The sequence below is a fragment of the Centruroides vittatus genome, unplaced genomic scaffold, assembly GCF_030686945.1.
Source record: "Centruroides vittatus isolate TY-2023 unplaced genomic scaffold, ASM3068694v2 contig_15, whole genome shotgun sequence".
Lineage (NCBI taxonomy): Eukaryota > Metazoa > Arthropoda > Arachnida > Scorpiones > Buthidae > Centruroides > Centruroides vittatus.
This window is the reverse complement of record NW_027120927.1, coordinates 1,428,991-1,453,633: the sequence shown is the minus strand read 5'-3', so window position 1 is coordinate 1,453,633 and position 24,643 is coordinate 1,428,991. Positions and strand designations below refer to the sequence as shown.

The 24,643-nt window shown below is 32.0% G+C and overlaps 2 protein-coding genes across 3 annotated transcripts in view; one reads left to right on the top strand and one right to left on the bottom strand.

Annotated features, from left to right (window-relative positions):
- Window positions 1-295: 295 nt before the first annotated feature.
- Window positions 296-18,559, top strand: LOC136968610 (U-scoloptoxin(11)-Sm5a-like). 2 transcript variants are annotated; one of them, XM_067262609.1, is made up of 6 exons: window positions 296-433; window positions 6,606-6,812; window positions 11,472-11,611; window positions 17,040-17,201; window positions 17,848-18,066; window positions 18,132-18,559. In XM_067262609.1, the coding sequence occupies exons 3-6, from the start codon at window positions 11,492-11,494 to the stop codon at window positions 18,312-18,314; spliced, it is 684 nt and encodes a 227-aa protein (XP_067118710.1). In that variant the 5' UTR covers window positions 296-433; window positions 6,606-6,812; window positions 11,472-11,491; the 3' UTR covers window positions 18,315-18,559. The 2 variants fall into 2 exon arrangements, with proteins under 2 accessions (XP_067118710.1, XP_067118708.1); XM_067262607.1 differs by lacking the exon at window positions 296-433 and adding an exon at window positions 5,072-5,247.
- Window positions 18,560-21,417: 2,858 nt separating this feature from the next.
- Window positions 21,418-24,643, bottom strand: part of Hsc70-5 (Heat shock protein 70 cognate 5) — a 41,315-nt gene continuing 38,089 nt past the window's right edge. The window contains exons 14-17 of the mRNA XM_067262563.1: window positions 22,373-22,467; window positions 22,051-22,143; window positions 21,846-21,986; window positions 21,418-21,777 (exon numbers count right to left, since the gene is read on the bottom strand). Coding sequence (XP_067118664.1) covers window positions 21,670-21,777; window positions 21,846-21,986; window positions 22,051-22,143; window positions 22,373-22,467 — 437 coding nt within the window. The 3' untranslated portion in view covers window positions 21,418-21,669. The remainder of the gene's footprint in view (window positions 21,778-21,845; window positions 21,987-22,050; window positions 22,144-22,372; window positions 22,468-24,643) is intronic.

The following is a 24,643-nucleotide window of genomic DNA, read 5'->3' as shown; positions in this document are numbered from 1 at the left end:
AAATTTTATGTAATAGAAAATTCTAGAAAATCTAACTTAAAAATATCAAAGCGGAAATAGTTTTGTCGTCTGCTTTACAATTTACTTTCCGGCTTGGTGACGTCATAAGGCGATGGGAGAATTTCGGATTTTCAAAAATCTCATCTTTAAGTAAAGAAAAAGTAAAGAAAAAAGGTAATTTAAATAATGTTACGAACGAATTTATTACATTTAATATCTTTCTTTAGTTATAATGAATGTGTTATTACAGTTCGGATTTATTGATTTTTGTGGATTTTTTTTCTTGTTTTCTGTTAGGCCTAAATTGTATCGTCCTTCGAAGACGTCATTTTTATAATTGTCAAAGTTATTATCTTGAAATTTTGACAAATATATTGGAAGTTTGAAGGTTTTTTTCTGCCGAAAACATCGCAGAGTTTTCAAATTTAGAAAGGTAATATTGATAAATTAAGCACTTATAAATTTTCATTAAATTCATATCATCATTATTGTTTAAAAAAGAAAGAAATTCCACTTTTAAAATATCTTTTCCGTGGCTAATGAAAATACAAAAATCCACTTTTAAAAAAGTAAATGCACCGTAGCCCAAAGACTTTTGGACCACTCTTTATTTATACCCGTATTTTGAACAACACAGAAATTTAATCTTTAGACTAAAGTTTTGTGTCATTCAAATATAGTAAAACCTCGATTTAACGGACTATTCGGGCGAGGAGGTATCCACGAGAGCCGAAAGACCGTCAGCCTATATAATAAAGTAAGTTTTGTAAAAAAAATTGATAAATTAGTTGGTTTATCCGCTTTATTTAGGCTATGTAAATACGTTTGTGTGATTAAAGTTAAGTTCGTACGAGAGGTTTAATTTCACAGTAAAGTTTTCTGTGTGTATTATTGATTACGTACTCGACGTAGTTCCGAGACTGTAATAAACATATATACGATCTAAATTGAAATAAATAAATAAACATTTTATGGAAAATATACTTTGTGTTTAAATAAACAAAAAATAATAATGCTCAATGGTGGATAGATTTGAAAAAAAATTAATAACCTGTTAATTTAATTACACGTAAAAAGCATTTTCAAGTTAACGCGGTGTTAATTTTCACGTAAGACATACGGATCAGAAGTTTTGTTAGTTAAATCGAGGTTTACTATACTTGATTATTTACAAATTTTGCAAGAAATTCTCAATACAATATCGTGACACACTTTCACGATTTGCTGATTTTCTCGCAAATAATAAGATTGCTAGATGTCGGGTCGTCTTTTATATTAAATTAGTTAACAAATTTAAAAACAGGCCCTGTCACGTGGCTCAATTTGACTCGGGCTTCGTATTTGGGCCTTAGTAACATTGTGAGAAATTATTCATTTCATTATGTTTCTCGTACAGTAAACCTTTATATTTTATCAAAGTTTATTATTTAAAAATATAACAAAAAATTTTTAAATGCTATTTCGTTTTTAATACACCGCGGGTCTTAGAAAGGGAAGTGGCTTCTTATGATTTGTAGAAGAAAGATTCGACCAAATGGTCTCGTTGACCTATCGCGGGGTTAATAGGACTATTTGGTCGAGCCTTTCTTCTACAGAAACCTCAAAACATTTATAATTCTATTGCATTTTTTGTGCGTATTAAGAAAAATCATTTTTATTTTTTTGTCATATTTTATTATTTAAAAACTATAATACAATTTTAAAATAACATTTTCATTTTTAAACCATATCGGACTCGTTCAAATTCAAAAGGCTCTGGCCTCTTTTGATCTCTGGAAGACCCTACTCGTAAAATAAACGCTTAAACTTCTTTAAGCCTCGTTCCTTTACTGAAATCAAATTTCATATATATATAAAAAATACATTAATAAAGTTATAAACGTTTAAATATAGCATATAACAGATTTTATATAATATATTAAACAACAGCTTAACAAAGTAAATGTTTTTCTTTCAAAATAATGCATCTAATCTTTATAATATAATTCACTTTACTTATATAATTCGCAGAAAAATGAATTTGTCTCCATAAAATACGTTATTGTAGGCTTTATTACGATCAAATATACATTATGCATTTAGTTTGAAATTTAAATATAACGAAAAATTCATTTTAAAACATAGATTTATTTATTCGTATTTATTATATATGATAATATTTATTTCTTTTAACATAAAAATTTCTCAAACATTTATTTTTATTTAATACATGAGACATATAAAACCCTTAAAATAAATTTTTCTCACAAATTTCTCGAACAAAAACAAATTTGGTAAACGTTAAAATATAATTTTATATTTTTTTCCGATTTGATATATATGTATATTAATTTTATTCTCGATAAAAGGACATTGAAATAAAACTTTTCTATTTAAATTATTTTCTATAATGTCTATAACTTAAAAAATAATAAATCTATACATTTAAAATTAATATTTATTAAATATTACGTTTATTTTATTGAAAAAAATAAAAAATTCTTGTCTTATATATATGTTTTATCCTGTTATGAAAGGAATGTTATTTTGAGTTTAAACCAAAATAATTCATCATAAAAATGCTTTTATCTACTCAACAACCCATTTGTCTTCTAAAATATGGCACAATCAATGGTCAACTCTTTATTTTTGGAATGGAAGTTTTATAATTTGCCACAAAAAAGGTTGCTTTTTTAAAAAGGTTGCGATATTTTTCTTACGACCATTTAAAGATATGAAATTTTCGTTTCGAGTGACACAATTTAGCATTTTTATTCTTTTTGATTTTAATTGTTTTAGTCGTCAGTAATGTCTACAAAATCACGATTTAAAAGGAGAAAATTCCTTTACGACTTTAATGCGATTATTAAAAAGACTTTTTCAAGTAGACCACATAAATTACAACTGTAGTAGCGGGACCTTTTTAATAAATTATCATAAAGTACTTAATTATATTTTAGAAATTTTTAAAAATTTAAACTCAAAAAATAAGTCAAATAAAGTACTTAAATATGGGAAGCTTTACAAAAAATACCTTTTTGCAATTAGAATTTATAATTAGGTTCTTTTTATTAATTTAAAGAACAGTAAATTGTTTCTTCTTTTAATTTCGTGGACACGGTTGGAAAAATTGTATTGTATTTTTTAAATTATTGATTATCATTTCGTACACTAAAATAAATAAGCAAAAATTTGATTTTTACGAAGGATTATACGTGTTTTTCAGACTGGTGAATGACTTTCTCTTGTTTTTAACCGATGAATTTTCAATTTGGTATCGTTTTTATATAGAAACAAACTATGTTTAATAACAGACTTCATCGTGTTTTCAAAGGACTTTTGAAGCGCAGCGTCGCCGAAATTAAATTTATATAAAAATAAACTCGCAATTTTTAGATTATGTCACTCAAGAAGAAAGGAGGAAAAAAGCTAAATCAGGAATGTATCGATTGAAAAATAGAAGTTTCATTTAATAAGTAAACATTGTACACAATAAAAACTTATATAATTACTTTCTTTCGGAGAATTTTTAAAAATGAATTGCTTTATTTCTTGACTATAGAAACACGTCGAAAGATTTTAATCATCAGAAAACTTGGATAATAACTCAACCAGTGTTATTAAGCAGAAGTTTATAAAAAACATATTTCTTTCACCTCAGTAATCTTGTCCCACTAAAGTTTGATAACTACAATTAACTTCTACAGGTAATTATATTTTCTGCTAATGCATCGAAGGGAAAAAATCTTTTTAGAAATGCATGGCATTTTTGTCCACTTTACTTCGAAGCGGATATTTTTCTATACTCAAAACATTACTATTTCTATTATTAGGATTAAAACCCCTAAGGAATATAAAACCATTATATTTTAAAAAAGAGAGAGAGTCTCTTTTTTAAAGATAATTATGTTCTCGTTTTATCTAGATCCATTTTTAAAATTAAGACGAAAAAATCTGTAGTTAATTTTAACTAAGTTATAAAAATCATTATCTGAATAGGAGGATAATAATACAAAATGAAAGAAAAGGATATCAATTCTAGTATAACCTTTTTAAAATTTAATTCGTTTAATTTGCGTCATTGTAAAGTTAAAAATTATCAAGAACGAATTCCCTGATATTTAAATAAATTCCAAGTTTGATAAACATGTCGGCTATTGATGCGATCGAGAGGGTGAGCGAGGTCTGTAGCGCGCCGCGCTTGATATATCTAAACACATTTTTCTTCCAAAACGTGGATATCGAATTTTATTTTGATATACGCGTACAAAAAAATCAAAAGAACTACTAAGTTAGAATTTAATAAATACGTTTTTCTTAAGCCACTACATTGCCGAAAACGAAAAAAATCTCAAAAACTGTGGTCACGGTAACGTTACGCGTATTCCCTTTAGAATTCCTCAGATATGTCACTGACGTCATGAATCTCTTCTAGTTCAACGATATCTTTATAAAAGCAAACGTAAAAATATTCTCAAATATCTTTTAAGGAGAATAAAATTGAAAAACTCGCACATCCCCTTTCTCTTCGGAATGGCATTTGATAAATGGAAATTTTCCATTAAAAAGCGAAAAAAACATTCTTAATGTGCCAGCCTATGTTCGATTCACGCCTTTACCCTACCATTAATTGCGTATTAACACAAATGCTATTCTTGCACATTAAAATTCATAATTTGTTGAGGATGCGAGGAGGAATTTAATCATATGGGTGAAGAGGAAGGGAGGAAAATGGCTGGATCACGTGATTTCTCACTTGGAAAAGTTTCGAAAAAAAACTATCTTTTTTCTCTTGGGAAGTTTCGAACTCATGAAAGTATAAATTCAGTTGTTTTCGAACTCATCAAATCAGGACTCGAGAGATTACAAACATTATATATCTAAGGTTTGAGAAAAGGTCTCGCAAATAAATACTAGTTCAATTTGCTAATAAACTTTTTATTGGTTTTTCCGTATTTTTAAGCTTTAAATATTTGTTATAGCTTCTTAAAAATGTAATTAAATATTGTGTGTATATTCGCTTTTAAATTTAATTTTTTTGATATTTTAAATATAGTACTAAAATGCATTTATAGAACTCTATTTAATATAGACGTGCCAGTTTTATAAAGGAAAATATGTAATTGAAAGTTTAAAATTTTCTGAAAGATTTTAAAGTGTCAATACACCGAAGTTCAGAAATCCACTTTGAAAAACGTTAATAGAAAATATTTGCTCGACTATATTTTCCTGTAGATGTCAAGACCGGTTGATGGAGTGGAGTCAAAGGTAATTAATAATAGAGGAATATTGCCTAATTTTTTGTTCCTAACTTATAGTTCACTCTAAGATGTTGGGATAAAAATACTAAATGCTATTTTAAGTCGTGATTTTCTCGATAAATAAGATTATGGATTTATTAGGAAACGCCTTTATCCTTTTAACACCGGTCTACATCAAGCAAACAACGAAGGAAGGCTGCACGACCGGTGATGATAAACAATTTAATGTCGCGAAAGTTACGTGGCATTAATTAAATATTAGGTAAGTTTTTTAATAAAAACAATAAATATCCGTTTATTAATCTTATACAAAAAATAAAATAAAATGAAAGCATTGACCAATTCAATATGAGAGAAATTCCTGCTAAGATATGAAAACACATTTATGATCGAGATATTTTCTGTATAAATGTCAAAGAAATATTCAGAGAATCTAACCGGGAATGTTCCGAAACAAAAATATATTACTGAACTTCGATAACAGTTTGTATCGTTGTTGTATTTCGTCCGTGTTCGTTATTGCCAACTCATTCACTAATGATCTCGTTACGATGCTAAAACAATTCTTGGCAACGTATCATAAATATTCGAACATAATAAAAAAATTTATAATCATAAGAATAATATGGACCCACGTTCACGACATAGGAGCCCTGCAGTTAAGTTGTTCTTTCTTGATTTATTACGCTTCCAATTACACGTCTGAACACAGGACGAACCGTGTTATCAGCAAACCTACAGTTGCTTATTTATCTTTTTTACCTCTTATATATCTCTTGCATCATTAATCTTCTTCATCAAGGTTTTTTCCTAATGAAAGAATCGAACAAATCATAAGGTAAAACTCAACATTTATTTGTACATTTCCAATTAAATTAAACCACAGTTGAATTAATTAATTGAGTAATAAAGGCGCTATTACCGGAATAGTGAATGCTGTTATCGTTAACGATCGATGCAATTAAGGTGCATAGGGCCCATTAACTAACAATTATCAACGATGACTATGGTCAAAAACTAGATCTAAACGAGTAGAATCGAAATTTTTTTATTATTAATTAAATTTAAAGCTCTGCACGATCGCGATCTACGGCTTTAAAAAACGGCAGCACTTCTAATATAATTTGGATACAAAGTTAGATAAAAGTCCCGTTCAAATATTACAATTCGGCGGAAAAAACAAGGTTTTTTTCTTCGCTTAGAACAAAAGGCAAAGAGCAAAAGTTTAATAATTTTAAAGAATGAAGTTCTTTTTAGTTTCATTAAGAATGTTTTAATATAGTTAAGTTAACATTTTTTTAAAGGTGAAAGACCATACCTACACTCAATTGTGTTAAAAGTTATTTAATTGACTTGTGCTTGCAGATCGAAGAAGGGTTCCCGCTGACGTCATTAATGGAAGGATACGATTGGAGGTCGTTTCCACGTGATCCGATGGTCCCGCAAATGGCCGGGCGGTCCATTCGCCCCCGCCAATACATCCTTGTATTAGACTGGGAGTGGGAAGAGACGGATGTGCTGTGGCGGGAAAACACTCGTGCTTGTTAGACGAGTGACGTCGTTTTGTTCGAGGTAAGTCCCTCGTCTAGACTATTTATGCTTTAAAATTCCAAAAAGAATCCTCGAATCATTTAATATAAACAACGCCGATCATTTATTAACTGTTAAGCTTAATATATTATTATTATATTTTTTAAAAATGCAAACTTTAGAATAATCAAATTAGCATTAACAGAAACATTTAGACGATGGCATCTTCGTAGTCTCTGCATAAGAATGAATAGCTAATTATTCATTGATCTCATTAATTCCATTTCTTTTTATTCTCCCGGTTGAATTATGTATAATCCATATTAATTAGACAGATCCGGACGAGACAGCAATTTTTTATGGAAATGCTAGATTATCATTTAGCATAGCATATACATATTATCTAATCGATAACTCGCCACATTATAGTTATTAACTTCGGGATCCATTTGATAATTGAATAATGAACGGTTTAGCGAAGATCGTACTTCTGTTTAACAATTAATAAAACTGTTAATGGATTGTTTGTTCGGAGAAGATGACAACCAGAAATTAGAAACAATAACGATTTTAACCGCCGAAAACAACCGTTATCCATTAGACAATAGACTAAAATAAAATGTCATTCGATTTTAATTTTATATAACAAGACTTTATATAAACGTTACCAAATGTAACATTAACGTTTAAAATATTAAAGGTTATATTCATAAATTGGTCCTCTTTTTGAATTTTTATTGATTTAATGCATCAACAAACCCACTACAAGAAATGTTGACAGTTTTTTGAAGTTTAAGTCTATAAGCTCTACGCGAAAAGGTGTCAATCAACATTTCTGGTTTCGGTCTCAAAATTCATGAAAGTATCAAGAAACTGTCCGATTTTGACACGCGTGCCGCGTTATCGCGCACACTATTTTCAAATTATTATTACATATTTTTACGCCAGAGTAATCGAAACGTGTGTATAATCCTGGAAGCGTCGGCAGAATTTCATTGATATTTCATAAAATTTGTGAAATTGTTGGGTTAGCAAAACATACCCAAAGGGTGGTCGCTGTAATTGAAAGTATCGGCATCTTATTCAATTTAGACAAGAGTCGATTAGATTATCCTTTGATATCCGCTGCGTAGCCAGATAATTTAAGAAAAGATCATCCTTAGTTAACGCATTCTCTCCAATTTATGTAACGCCAATAACAAAAATAAAGCCATAATAATTTTATAGATTTATCATTCTCCTATTCTAATTAAAATAATTATTTTTCGTGCGATAATATTAAGAGGTGTCATTACTCTTAATACGAAAATGCGAAAAAAATATCCATAAAATGACATTTTTTAAAAGCCTTTTTAATCTTCTCCCGTTTGTAATTAAGCCATTTTAATTAAAATAAAACTAAATTTAATATTAACGTTATTTTTATTGTATTAAATTAATATTTAATTAATAAGAAAGTACTGTTTGTGTTCATTAGAATCAGGTTTTTAGTTAACCGAGTTATGTTTCGGGAGTAATGACGACTAAATAAAATGGAATTTGATAGCTCGAATTTTTGAATATGTCGGAAACAATTTTTTTTTATAAAATCTAAAACTCGTTACGAGCATAAATTGATAAGAAAATTCTCTATTCGAGTATAAAATTTTTTCCTTTTTACCTCTTGACTTAACTCTTTTTTTATTTTAAAGAAATCGTGATGCATTTATTATAAACTTAAATCTAAATAAAGTTTATACTACGTAAATATACATATTGAAGGGTGTTCTTTTTACATTTTTATTCTAAGCAAAATTCGCGTAACAGAAAACGTATTTGAAGTTTTGTACTGTTTACTCATTTAACAGTTTTTATATCCATAAACTTATTATAAATAGCGAAATTTTATATAAATCGAATTTTCTCTCTTTTTAAATTTCATAAAAGGAGATTTTTATAGATTTAAAATAGATATAAATCTTCTGTACCTAGATAAAACTCCGGTGAGGTCATTCTATCGAAATAACAAGATTCGGTTTAAATCTGAAGAAAATCACAAAGTCTGTCGATTGGTGTATTTCTTTTTTCTTCTTTATGTTCCTATTTGTATCCCTTTCTCCTCTTTTAGAATGTTTTAGAGATGTATAGCAGCAAAGCAGTAAAAATCGAGGTTAGAGATAGGTTGACAAAATCTTTAATGTTTTATTTTTCTGCCGAGAAACGGTGTTTGCAACTGACAGATGTAATTACAAAGAGCTGCAGACATCCGCTGTAGTCCTCCGAGTGAATGCTGCTCTATCAGACGAGATATTCTCAATTTTTTAAACTTAGTATTTAGAGTAGGAGACGTGAAAGAGAGAAGAAAATAAACGAATTTGCGAGATATTTTAAAATAAGCAAGAAAAACAAATAAATAAATCTTTAAACAATTTATTTATACATAACGTTAAGATGTTATTTGACGTGTTTCGGTAATTTGAGTGCTTTGGGAATTTTTGCTTCGAGCAATTTAAACAGTTTATATAATTCCACCTAAGCAATTCTATCTTTAGAAAGTCTCGCCTTTGTGAAAATGTTTTAATATAACACGAAAGCCAACAAAATAATTCATTATTAGGAATTATAACGGGCGATAATTAATAAATCTAAATTTTGTTTTTTATTTTTTAATCAGAAATTCTATCTTCTCTCAATCAATCAATATTCGTATACGCGAGAAGCTTACTATAATAAATGAGATTGGTGAAGTGTTTATACCTTTTTTTTTCCTTCCCTTGTCTCTTCGATAGTTAGGGATCTTGAATAATAAAACTTTTAAATGTTCTGTTAAGCGAAGCGCTCCGTGCTCCTCCGCATTCAAATTTATAACTTTGAAAGAATAGAGGGTCAATGAGTTAAAAAAAAAGATGAAACGGAGGAGTGAGCGTGTTGCCAGGTAGATTTTGGAAAAGATAAGAAAGGTTGTAAGGGACAGCGGAGCACGACTGAAGGAGTAAAAGAAAGAAAAGAAAAGAAAAAAACTCACCGGGTAGAAAGTGAAAGAGAATTCATACATCAATCGAAATTTCGGGACGAGCTGAAGTAATTGTGTCTCTTACAAGGGCGAAACGTCTTATTTGGCCCTTAAAATGAATAGCAGAGAACGATGTACTTGTATGTAGCAAGAAAAAAGTATACAATTTATCAATACTAAATTTTCAAAATAAGGAGCTTTCATATTTGAAGCAATGGTTTTGTTACCTTATTTGATTTATTTTTGCGACAAAATTAATGACTATTGTAATATGTCTTAAAAATTTGAGAACTAAATTCTAGTCTTTAAAATTTATTCGCTGCAATTAAATGATTCGAAATTTATACAGAATAATTAACGTCTTAACAGCGAAGTTCATAAAGTGCGTGAAATATGAGGCACAAAAATTGCAATTATTATGCCACGTTTTATGATAAATATTAAATAAATATAAAGCAATTTAGAGAAAAAACAAGTATAAAACACAATTAAATTTTAAACACTACATCTTCCAACTCGATAAAGCATTTATATACTTCAATATTTGATTTTAATAAATTTATAGCATATAATTAAATGTTTAAACAAGTCAGCAAGACCTCAAAACGCATACCGTATAGGGAAGCGATTAAAGTTCTATTGTTATCAGTATCGTCCCATTAATTGTATTAATAACAATAGCAGTAAACCTTACAGTAAGGAGGTAGGAGTAATTGCGCATTTAATAGCTTCTCGAATCGATACATAAAAGTAATTCCATCTTTAAATATTCCTATAGGAACAAGCTAAAGAGATAACAATACCATTTTTTTTTTAGTCTTTTTTTTGTTAAGAGCAATAATATCTCTTGTTACCAACCTCCCTTCTCCTACTCATTGATCAAACTTTCAACACCAGCAGCAGCAGAGGGAACTAATTACCTACTTCAATTCTGAATTGTTTTAATAACTTGAAGGGTTCTCTATTTCCGTTTAGGTTTATCGTTACACGCAATAGGATCAATTTATTCTGTCATCGTGCATTCTACTTATTAGAAATTAAATTAATGAACTCTGTTAACGGTTTTAACACTTCCTGGCCGTGTTTGAGATTATCAGAAACGGAACATTTCCTATTTCGGGTTGGAAAATTTCTATTACTTTCTTCTCTTTGATGTTTATTCACCTTCGGCCATTATATAAATCTGTTAAAAATAGAATTAATATTATAGAAAGTTGCCACCACGTGACGACATTCACAAATCTCCTCAGTTTACACGCGAATGAAAGGTATTAAAATATAGAAGCAAGATGTTTTGCTTCTCTTATGATAAATAGAGACGTATAAGAGCTATTGTATCGTTACTTTATGTTTTATTTATCTTCTAAATCATTCCGGTAAGTGAATGGAGATTTAAGAGTTCTAGGAAAGGTAACGTTGTTTAGAATTTATCTATATTCAGATGCAATAAATAATTGAACGAAATTCCCCAGAGACATATTTCAACGCGAAGTTATGGTCGTTTTACACGATCGAATAAAATAATCCCTTTTTTGCGACTATTGTTTACATTGTTTCCGGTTGCACAACTAAAACGTCCTCATAAATTTCGCTGTTTAAACCGACACCGTATGAAAAACGTTACGAGATTACAACAAGCCGTCCGCCTTCTAACTCTATTTTTAAGTTTAAAATGAAGAAATAACGATTTTATTTATTATTTTTTCCAGAATTACATTAGAGATCCATCATGTGTACAACTAATGGTGCGGTCACGTGTTCACCAAGTACTATCTTTTGGGTGTTGGCAATTGCTCTGACTTTTAGTTCCTCTGCGGCTAGGACAAGAGAAGGTGAAAGAGAATTTAAGGTAATTTTTTCCCTCGCTTTTTTATAATAATTTATGTTTAATATACAAGTTTACACATCGGAGCACATTCCAAATTTTAAATTATAAAACATTGTTGTTATACTTCAGAGAAAACTACCGTAACAGTTAGGCAACCGTGACAATACATTTTTTCTATTACACGCTTCAGATTTGTGATGCAGTTTAACGAGTACCCGGGTTTTTCTTTAAAAAATGTATTCTCGCTTTCTACTTTTGTTACGGCTAAAGAGTGCCAGCTGTTTGAATTTGTAAGAAGGATAGTTTTCGTGAATCTTATTTTTCCGCCTTCTTAGCTTGTCATATCGAGTACTAGTGCATCTGTTTTGTAGTCAATAACTGTAGACGTTCTGTTGCATGTTCGGAATAACGAAAACGAATACGAATTTAATTGCCAAACATAATAGTTTCTTTCGAATTTAGATAAATAATTGATAATATCGACTATTAAAATGTAATCAGCAAAAATTGCGTAGGACATTTACCGAGCAAACTACACGTTAATCAGTCCCAGATGAGTAATTTGAGTCTTACATGCTGGTGCAGTTTGTTTTGAAATTATTACAAGTTATTCTCTGAGCAATACAGATGCTATTTATAAATTTAAAAACGAATTGCCATATACGTGCACAAAAGACAACGAATAATATTTGTGAAAAAGAGAAATTAAATTATTCCGACCACACTCGAAATTGGAATTACCATCACGAATCGGTTGAGAAATGTTGGCAAAACAATCAAGAGAAAGACCGTTTTACATTCTTGAAAACGGCGTGACTTTTTCGTGCGACTTTTACACGAAATATTTCTGTTGCGGAACATATTATCGTGACAGATTTATATTACGAATCATTAATTGTCCTCGTGTGGGAATTATACGAGTAATTATCGTAATTAATTGTCGTTAACAAGGATAATAAGGATCAGAGTGAGTTTTGAAAGAGTAGAAATTATTATAAATTGATTAATCATTAAATAGATAAACTAAAGACTCGTAATATGATATTTTGATGGGTTTGTCTCTGTATTTATTAAATTTCTAGCTATTTAGCGATAACAGCACATTAAAACACGCTTTCCTTTAATAATTTGTGTTCTGTACAAAATTCTCATAAAGGTTAACGGGTTGTTTTCGTATGGTATTAATGAATAACTCATCAGATCTTTAAAAATTAAGTTATTTTAAGCTTTTTTAAAACTTCTCTCTTATTTTTTCTTTAAGATTTCATTAAACATCCCGTATTTACCTCGCGTTGAAGATTTAATTTCATGCAAAATTCAATGGTTAGTTTTAGCTCTGATAATCAAAGTTTAACGAGTTTAAATTTTTAAGCAATTTAATTTTTCTCTAATATAGAATCCTTTACTAAATTTTGGGATAAATATTTGTATCGTTTCAAATTTTTCTTGTCGAAAATGTATTATGCATTCTCATTTTCTTAAAACGTTTTTCTTCAGATCCCACAGCTGTTGAACTCTCTTCTTTAGCAAAAATTGTCAGAACTCGACGTCGTTCTTTCTTTCTGCTTATATTCATAAGAATATTAAACAATATGTAATTAATTAATGCACTATTCTGACAGATATTTTTAATTTCTTACGTATTCTAGGTTAAAATATATATATAAAATTTTCTTGATTTGTATTGTATTGTTACAAGATATCGAACAGATATTTCTATTGCAGATACAAACTTCGTATTGTTTTTCTTCCGCTGGAAATTGCAGTAGATATTTTTCATATATTTTTATGTAGTATAAGGAAAATTTATGTTTTCTTTCTAACTTTCTTTTTGTTTTTCGCTTAAATTTTTCTTTCCAACAATACTGAAAAAAATTGAAAACTATTTCCTTCGTAAATAGGGAACATTATATGATTGCGGGGCCATCCCTAGAAGGTCTGTGTAATTCAATCTATTTTATTATGATCGTATACAAATATAATAAAGTTAATAAAAAACAAATTCATAAGATGTCAATTGTTCGGATAGATTTACAGTTCTGTAGTAAAACTAATAGGTCATTTTTTATGTATTATATGTCAAGAAAAGAAACTTGTTTTGATAAAGAAACGCATTAAATAATTCCGGGCCATTAAAATATCATTATTTTCGTGCAAAATATTACGTAAGGTTCCGAGTCCAGTTGTTCTCGGTTCGTAAGGAGGTAGACCTGATTTTAAGTTTTGAAAGTTATCGGGCTTTCCCCTATAGGATTTATGTAAAAGACATTGACGAGTCACTACATTATTTACGAACTTTTGATTCTACAAAGAACATATAATGTTCGTATATAAATCCAGGCCAACACAAATTTCGTTAGGAGTTTTTCTATTTTTAATAATGAAAAAACTTATGATTTTTGTACAAATTCGTTTTTCAACTCGTTAGAATTATAATTTGTTTTAAAATCGCCATTGTATAGTTTAATGATCAGAAATTTTTTCCTTCTTCTTGGATGTCTGACAAAGAAAAGAACAAGCTGCGGAAAAATTTATGTTTCAGTTAAGTGAGTAGAACGAAAGAAGCCTTTTGATGAATATTATTCTTGATAAGATGAATGAAGTTTGTTCCTTTTGTGAGACACGCGAGAGTTAAAGATGCTTTTCAATTGTTGTCAAAAAAAGAAAAAGTTTGTTCTTTTTTTCTATTATCTTCATCTACGAATTGTGTAAATCTTTATTAACGACTTTCTGAATTTTAAGCAGCTATCACGTGATGGATATTAAACCTTATGCTCTAATTTACTTTAAGAGCCACTTCCCATTCCTGCCGTGATAATGATTTATTATCCCTTTTTCTAACATTGTTTTTTCCCTTTTAAACTCGATAACTTCCGTACAAATACATTGCGTTGTGGGAATTAAAAATTGGAAGGAATGAAATTATATGTATTTGGAAATGCAACTTTTTTCGTAAGTTATTAAATTATCGAAAAGATAAAGGCGATACAACAAAGAAAAATTGTTAATTACGTTATAAAGTTTGTAATCTTCTATCGAAACAAGAATGAACTCTTCTTTATAAAGAAACGCTGGGGATTATCGAGCAATTTAGAATTAACAAAAGGATTAAAAGCGAATTCTTGTTTGTCCCTATTCTCTAAAGATAGTTTAATTGTCTTTTATAAATTGAAGTTAATAAAATAAAGAGATGATAAAAGGCAATCGAAGCTTCAAATATAGCAAAAGCTCTTAATTTACGTCAACCATTTTAAGAGGATTTAACATATTACGAATTTTTATACGAAATGGACGGATATTGATCACGTGTACGGTTTCCATTCGTACCGGAGTAGCTTTAAAACCGGTATTTTTCTATTTTCCTATTAAAATACTTTAACTTTCCTAGTATCAATAAAACTGGGGATCACGTCGCTGCCCGGTTTCTAACATAAAAACCATGGTCGTCAGTCACAGTTTTTATGGTATTATCTGCTGTAATACAACATAAATTCAATATTTGCTCCGTAGTATTCACTCTATTCACTACCCGACCAACTCTAAACGATCGTTTCTACAGTTTTTGTGTGTAGTTCGGGATCTGTGATTCCGTGAATGAACTTTTTACGATGCATAATTCGCGCATTACTCCATCGACTGGAATCCTGCAGAGTCACGTGTGATGCGCCTGATGAGCTTTCACTATTCCGTACATTTTCAATTGTTGATTAAACTAGCGAGTGACATTGTGTAGTTTGTCGAGTAAGATTTACACGAATTTATATTATGTAATTAACAGAACACATTAACAGTACCGAACGAGATGCGTAAATAATGCAGCTCGCTTGCCGAATACACTTTAATTTCGAAATAACATCTGCGCTGCAGCAACCGAAGATATGTAAACGGGAACTATTACAAACATTAATTAACCCCATTCAAAATACTTTGGTAATGTTTCGAATACTCTGCCGATGTTTCGAGAGACCGTCAATTTGTACTGTCCAACGTACGATCTCGGATATCGGCAAATTTCATATCCTACTTTAATTACATTTGTAAGATTGCTTAGGTAATGACAGTTACACGTTAACGTGTTTTAACAAAGGAAAATCGCTTGGAAATCAAGCAGAAAGGCTAAACTTCTTCGTTAAAGCGCACACTTTTTTAAATTTAAGGTAGGATTTCGCGGGGTGTTGGATATAATTGGCAGAAATTAAGTATAAATACGTGTTCTTTTCAGAAAATCTTATCAATTGTTACCTCTCGTTAAAGTCCAAAAATGTGATTTCGCCCTATTCCAGTTTTAAACGAACACAGCAAAACTTTTACTGCATAGATAAAGTTTTCCATTTTGGCTTTTACGATACTTTAACACAAAATGAAACTCATTTTACGATCCATTTCGTCCACTTCTGTATAATTCTCAATTTAAAAATAAAAAGATTTAAACCAAAATTACGTAAGTAAGCGCTCTGAATACGGAAACATTGAGAAAGAAAACACAATTTAAAGTAAATAAGAGCAAAAGTGCCACTCGTCTGCAGTGTAAATTAATTAAATGACAACTGTGTAAGGAACAGTTTTGTTTTAATAAAATTCTATCCATTAAAAAATCGATAGGAGGCTCAAAAGTAAAGCGTTAACAGAAGCTGTTTTCTCGTACGTTTGTCATTTCTCATAAATGCTAACTCAAACTATATATAGACTATATATAAATGGCCTATATATATATATATACATATATATTTTCGTATAAAAAGGATTGTAGCAGTTGAGTGCAAAGTTCTCTGTGTATTTTTGACGCGATAAAAAGGAGCTGCGAGGGTATCGATCATAAATTCCCAGATGTTAGCCAAAGCACCGAACAAAATAAAATATTCGATCGATACCGAAAAAGCGAGTATAAACTTTTCTTTTTTAGAGAAAAACTTCACTTCGATCCCAAACGACAAAAGCCAAACGCGGAACCCCGAAATTAGAATATTAACATCGATACAGACAGACAAACTGAGATATCTTCAATTTTTTTATATCTGTAAAATTGATTTTCGTATCCAGCAGAGGAGCGCCGTTTCATCATCTGTCGTAGATTTTTTTTAATATTTCGGTAAAGAAGGATAACCTTATCAGTTATCTTTATTACCCGTGTTATTCCTGCGTATAACAGGAATCTGTTTTTCAGATATCAACAGAAACACACCAGGCAAAATGATAATTAATGGTTTATCGAGTAAAGAATATTTTAAGGTTGCGAAATAAACAACGTCTTCGGAACATTAATTTTTATTAAATCAATCATAATAATTAAAACGTAAAGGGTGGAGTGTGTTAATTAATGACGTTCCACTTGTCTATTCTACTCTTGGGATGATATTCATCCATTACGGTTACTTTTATCGCGATAATTATTCACCTCAATCTTCATTAAAAGTTTATACCTCTCTTCTACTTTTCTCTTCAATTTTAGGACCTTCCTCTGTGCCAACGTAACACAGTCTGCGGTTACGTGCAACTCAACAGAAGAGGGGTGAGTAGTATCGAGCTCTGTCGCTGTCCCGACGAAAGTTGCCCCCTCATCTGGGATCTAATGGATGGAAGGACAATAGCGCACGGTAACGATCAATATAAGGTAAGCACGGATTATAATTTGGCAAAACATTCGGCATAAGATCAACACTAGGTGTTTTCCTTCACTCGATTGATTAACTCTTCGAGTGCTCGATTAATCCATATTTCAATAAGATTACTCCTTAACACCAGCCAATGGCAGCAATATAAGCGATTGAAGTGCGGCAACGCTTCATGGGGTTAGAATAATCGCTTTATTTTCGTTCGAATCCGTAACTAGGAACTAATGCGATTACCTTCGTTAGAGAAGTACTGACCGCGAAAGTGCAAAATATTTCGACAAGTTGCGACTTTTTCGCAGCTCACGCCACGAAGATTTCTATAAAATTTTCCTTCTTTTAATTGATTTGTTTTTTTGCTTACTCCACTCTCGTTCACCGTTAATCAAACTGAATTTTTTATACAATACTTCGTCAGGTGCTAACGAAAAGTGCATTTTATGAGATATAAAGAATCGGACACGATTCTTTACTCCCGTTTTAATTTCACCATGGAAAACACTAACGATCATCGTTACCTTTAACAAATTATGTGCAGAATTTTCCTCGTGCTAATTCCCGCAAATTAAAAATTGTGCCGGACACCGTCACGGGTGTTTCATTTTCGTTGTTTTTGACAACTTTAAAACAATCGTTTTTCTCTTTTAGTATTGCAGTAGTTCGCCTCAACTGGAATTATGTAACACACACGACACAGTTTACAGTTCGTACGTAGAAATGTCAGCTTTGACCGGACAGACTCTAATCAGCAACATCTACGTGCACTGCGTGTGCCCGCCTACTTATCTGTTCACTCCCAACAACACAGTCTTCCATCAGTACCAAAACGGAATTATGGCCATCAGGACGAGTTATCTCTGCAAGCCGGTAAGTCCGAATTACTCACTTCGAACCCCACGGTTAACGAAGCTAAAATTTACTTAACATTGCAGCCTCCCCTATGCGGCCTGGGCGACACGTGCATGGCCATCACGGAAACTTACAGTGACGAGAACAGTTTCGTCACGCGCAAATGTGCTTGCCCACTCGGATATTTTTGTCCCAACGACATACGTTTATCTTGGCAGAGAGAAGTAATGGATAAGGGCGTGTTCTATAAGATGCAGTGTCTGTAACAGTGAACGTTTCAAATCCCCCCATCGACGTGACTGTAGAATAAAACTGGGATTCTTGTTTATCCAATTTACAGGCAACCACAGGTGAATGTTTATTCCAAAAGCACTTTACGTTTCCCTGGAAGAGTTGCGTTTATTATTATTATTATTAAAAGGAAATCCGATAAACATTTGTTTTTCAAGCCAAATTAACCATGTATTTTGTTTAGCCAAAATTCACCAGAAAATAAAAACATTAAAAAATATTCGTTTGATTTTACTGTGGACAGAAATTTCTTTTTGCTAGTCATTATACTGTATTTATGTAAACAAAGAGAAAAATATTACTTCTAATATATTGTTTTTTTCTTAATCATGTTTAAATTTAGTTATATTATTATTTTAAACCTTTAGAAATTTCCAAGTTTAAACAGTATTGTTTCACAAAATCTGTCACACTTACATGCTGATATATGGGGGGGGGGGTTAAAATAAGTATCTATTTGGAGCTGTCCGTACCTTGAAGGAATAACCCAATGAATCCAAAATTGGTACACCTACTATTTAAGAAGGGGGAAGAAGAATGGAACGAGGAAAAAAATTGCCGATAGAGGGCGCTGTAAAGGTTGTAATACAAGAAGAAAATTAAGTTGTAAAACCTGATGGCATACCGGTATTTATTGAAAAATGTCACGACAGTTCAGGTTCCATAATATTGTGGAATCTGAACTGGATCGTCGATGTCATGCGACAGCGTAACCGCATTAAATGACATTTTCTAATACCGGTATGCCCTCAGTTTTGTACTGTACCTTATTTTTTTCTTCTTATATTACACGTTATGTTCAAACTTACAGCGCCCTCTATCGGCAATTTTTCTCTTCCATTTGCTTTCCCCGTCTTAAATAGTTGATATACCGAGTTTAGTTTCTTTTGAGTTATTCTTTCAAACTACGGAGAGCTCCAAATAAATACTTGTTTTATAACCATCTTCCTGATGAACCTGTTGAATCATCATTTATCATTATCTACAGGTATCACGTAAGTAATGCCGGTATTATCAACATATCTTATAGGCGTTATCTAAGTGATGCCTAACACGTAATCTCCCGAGTATTACGTGCGCCTTCCTGTCAGATGTCTCGAGTAACGCAGAGCAACCGCGTTTTGAACTTTGTATTGCGAGACCAAACAATTAAATACGTTATATCGAGAGGCAGTATCAATCTACATCTTTATTATTCATGTTTTTAAATTAAACTCAAGAATACACAGCTCTAAGCTGTTCTAAAGCGAATAAAATCTTTCATTTTGCAGTTTAAGATAATGTTACACGAATCACTACAGTACGTTTCCGTTAATCCGAACTAATTAGGACGGGAGAGTTCGAATTAACGGCAGTTATATTAATGACATACCGAAAATGCTTGTTATTCTTTGTATATTTTGCTACTGGGTATGCTATGTTCAATGTTCCCTCTAATTTTTTGTAGCTGAGCAGAACATGTACGGCACTTCTCTGCTCAAAAAAATTTTGCTGAGCAATTGAGCAAATTTTTGAGCATATATATATATATAGGGTGAGCCAACGAAAACGAAACGGCAGAGTGTTAGTGTTCGTCCGAGCAAATCGCTCGGACAGGTCGATTTTATTCTCGAGGGGACATCTTACGCAATAAAGTTTTTGCGAATCTGAATACAGTAGAGCGTCGAAAATTGGCGTCAATTGGGGACTGGGGTTGTTCCAATTTCGGACTTTGTACGAAAAAATATATTAATATAAAAATTACAATTCTTAGAGGATTTTTTTTCCCCATTAGGTGTTGCAGAAAAAGGCCCAAAGAGTTAACTAGGAATTGCTTTTTTTTTTTATTTCGTACGATTTCGCGTTATTTTCTACGTGAGACTCTTTTTATGCGGTCCCTATTCACCGCATAAAAAAAATAGTTTTCGCAACACAATTAAAAAAATATTTTTTATAGCCACTCGTGAAGTTTCGCGCGATTTTTTTTATGCATTTTCTTTTATGCGGTCCCTATTTTCTCGAAATAAATGTTTGTTTAGTTAATACAAAATAAATGAGTTTTTAAAATTTTTGTCGTCTGTTGTATTCAGAATCGCAAAAACTTTATTGCAAAAGATGTCCCCTCGAGAATAAAATCGACCTGTCCGAGCGATTTGCTCGGACTCTGCCGTTTCGTTTTCGTTGGCCCCCCCATGTATATGAAATCTTATTTTTCGTATAAAAATTAATATTTTGTATGGAAGTATGTTTTAAAATAATCTTATCTTTTGTCAATGACTTCATGCATTTAATCGAAATATACGTAGCAATAATCACGTTGCAGACGGAGTGAGAAATAAGTAAACAATAATTCAAATCAGTGTGTGCTCGCCTGCGCGGCAACAATTTGAGCAGTGCGCGGCCGCGCAGCTTAGAGGGAACATAGCCGGCTGTGTTTAACGTTTAAGGAAATTTAAAGATAAAATACAAAATGTTTTGACAACAGGTTTATGCAGTAAAGTACAATTAACTCGTACTGTATAAAGAACTTGAACTAATACTACAGTACTGTATAGTGTATGGAAATTAATTTATTTAAATCACAATATACAAAAATAACCAGAAACTGAGTTCACTCTGTGCGTAAAGCTTCTTGAAAACCATGCAACAACAAAAGTTCTGGGAGGGTGCTATTGTTTTCGGTTTGTTTTAAGTTACGGCAACGCAACACTTAGGCATCCCCTAGTCAGATGGCCCCTATTATTACAGACGTGGAAAACCCCGTGGCCAGCCCGTCCCGGCGAGGCTCGAACCCACGACTGAACACCCAGCGACCAGGGAACGCCTAGTTTTCGGCCCATCGCAGTAGTTTTGTTGCACAACCAGCTGTGAAACAGAACTGTTAAGTCATACGGGATCACAGAAAAAATGAGCACTCTTGCTTAAAACACGTGACTTATGTTTTATATATGAGTTGCGAGTGTATAGTTGAAAAGTCCATTTTAGTTAAGGGAATGGTAGCTGTTCGGATGATCAGGGATTCGGATTAGGCGCGCCGCTCGTACTAATATCACCTTGCTCAATTTCGATCTCATATTATACCGAAAATAACTACGGAAATTTCAAATTTTCTCTTTATTTTATTAAATATAAATACAATGGCCATTGTGGAATGTGCTTCCATCGGAACAATAACTATAAACTGAAAACAAGAGAATAAAATTTTACATAACTACAAATGAGAAGGCATCCAATGATTATGTTTACAGCATGATAGGTCCTGAAAAGTAAAAGTCTGAACTGACAATAATGAAAGAAACAATTTATGATTCTAGTTTTTATTACTGTTACTCTACAATTTAGTTTTTCTCTTTAATTCTTATCTTCCTTCTTGGCTTTTTCGGGTTCTTCTGTTGATTCGCTGGAAGATGTTTGCTCAGACGACGACGACGACGACGACGATTCTCGTTCCGATGCCATCTGTAATTGATACCTCGCCATATAGTACGGCATTTAAATTTTCGTCATAAAAAAGTTAGCGTGTTTACCTTTTTGTAGGCCATTTCGAAGAGTTTAAGTGACGCCTGTTGAAGTTCCTGTTTGGCATTTCTGATATCTTCCATACTTTCGTTTGCCTGATTAGCTATTTTCTCTCTCAATTTGGCTATTTGTTCCTTTAACTTCTCACACTTAAAAGAATATTTCTATAAATTGAAGCATTCGTCATCTTAAATTTTTAAATTGTAAACTCACCTCTTCGGCAGGAAGCTGGCTCTTGAATTCTTCCATTTTGCTTTCCGTATCGTGGATGATGCCTTCTGCTTGGTTGATGATTTCGACCATTTCCTATTATAGATAGAAATGAATAATATACATTTCCTGAATTCTAGAACAATTCTAACGCGTATTTAATAATACAACTTCCGATTTTTCAATTTTACTTAAAAATTATAGATTCAGATCATTTTATCCGCACAAACATTAGGAGACGAAAAAAAAGTCATCATTTTTTTCCACTTTAAAAGTGTAGGACAGTAAAAAACATTGCTCCTTAATAACAAAACGTAACATTTACCTTCTTCTTCTTATCCTGTTCTGCAAACATCTCCGCATTTTTAACCATATTTTCTATCTCGTCTTTACTTAATCCTCCCGATGATTGAATAACGACTATAAAAAAGGAGAAAATTAATTTTAATAATTAAATTAGAAATTTGTTTTAAAATATGATTAAATTAACGATTAATTTCTCACGCTAAAAACAGTGAAGTTTTAACGCAATTATTTAAGAAAATTGAATTTATCGAGAGAATTTCCGGCGTCTCCAGCAGTGAGTGACTTTAAACACTAATTTTGTCGCTAAGCCCTCATAAATTTTATTACAAATAATCAACACAATTCTTAATTTAAAAAAATCATTTCCAATTTCATTCACAAACTGAAACACGAATGTATCTAATTGCAAGAACTCACAATCACTGCTTTACAAGAAAATACCGGGACTACCTACCAGTTTCGAACAATGGTTTTTATTATGGTTAACAGAGAATTAATGAAGTATTAGGATACTAACACTTAAAGTAAGACATGCAAAATTAAATTGCGAAGAACGTCTTTATTGCTAAAATTGTTAGCGCAAGATATAATAAGTTTCAGTCAATTTTCTTTTTACTCGTTCCGCCCTGTGGCAAGAGGAATTTTTACCACGCTCGTCACGGGTTCGGCCACCCCACAATGGAGGGAAGCCCGGATGGCCAAAGAGGAAGCTAGAACGCGTGCGAAAAATTCCCTGGTACGAGTATTATCAAAGGCTTCATATTCAATAGCAATTCGAGGCTTACGTGACATCAGTCGTACTACACTTAGATTTGTCGGGCGCGGTCCAACGATAATTCTTCCATTACTATTGGACACCAACCTTCGGTAGTATCGAAAACAGTTATGACTCGGGTGCCTGGTCACCATGGAGCGGTGGGTTATCGCCCGAACTAACAATATGCAAATAAAACTGTCACATGTGACAAAGAACAAGAACGCTAAATAGATCAATTTCATCGAATTTTAGTACAGTTTCGGGAAACATCGGAATCACACTCGAAAGCTATAATCAATTTTCGAAGTTCCTTGTAAATCGTATTTAAAAAGAGCAGCTCGTGCCTCGATTAGTTATTTGAACGGGGTTAGTTAAAATGAAATTTATACGAGATTTTTAAGATCAAATATTAAGAAATAATGCAGAACTACTACTACACAACAAACGTGTGTACGTGTACACTTACGCGTAAGTTGTGTATAATCCAAACGCAGGTAACTAGTTTTTACGACGATTTACAACGACGACTGCTTAGAAAAAAAGGCGAAAAATGTCAAACAAATACCAATACCGCGAATTGCGTACGTCAACACGACAGAAGAAAAACGATGATTCGAATCTGCGAAAGCCAGCGACCAGCTCAGAGATTGGATGCGAAACGCGAAATGAAGAGAGTAACTCTATTATTTTGAGATTTTCAAAGAAATTGGAATTCTCGACAGTTAACAGTGAACGCTTTGTTTAAATATTCTCTAAATACATCTCATTTCAACTTTAAGGGACGGCCTGTGTCTTAATTCACAGACTTCCCCTCGATTTTCGTTTCGGGGGGTGCAATTTTAAAATTGCAGACCTATAAGGACGGACGCAAGTGGGAATTTAATCTCGAGAACGCAGTTAGATAATCGTCTGGTCTCGACTTTCGTCTAACTATATATGAACTTCCGATGCAAACCGGAAGTCACGTTATTTCAATTCATTTTCTCCCGAAATAAGTTACGTGACCCGCACGACTCTATTGTTAAAGAAAAAGTATGACGAACAGGGGTAAGCCACTACTAATTCGAGATCGAGAGCATATATTTGAAATTAAATTTAAAATATGATTAAAAAATGTCGCCGGGCATCGTGACTATATCACAATAAATGCTCATTGCTCGTTACAATCAAATTCGTTTACACGCGGAGTTTTTGTGCCTATATATATATATATATATATACATATACACACTACATATACACACACAGTAAGACCCGCTTAATGCTGATTCGATATAACGCGGTCTTGCTCGAAGCCTAAAAAAAGCTAAAAATTTAAACCGATTCAAATTATCGCGGCATTTCATTGATTCATATACACGATTATTCCCAAATCAACAAAAGGTGGCAATTCGTCGTAGCGCTGAACTTCCCTTAAATCCACGTTAGTTTTGTGAATTTTGGAAAACATAACGTCACGGATGCCATAGGCAATACCAACTTCGCTTGGCACGAATTAACCGATAAATGCACGAACGAAGTGTGGAAAAAGTT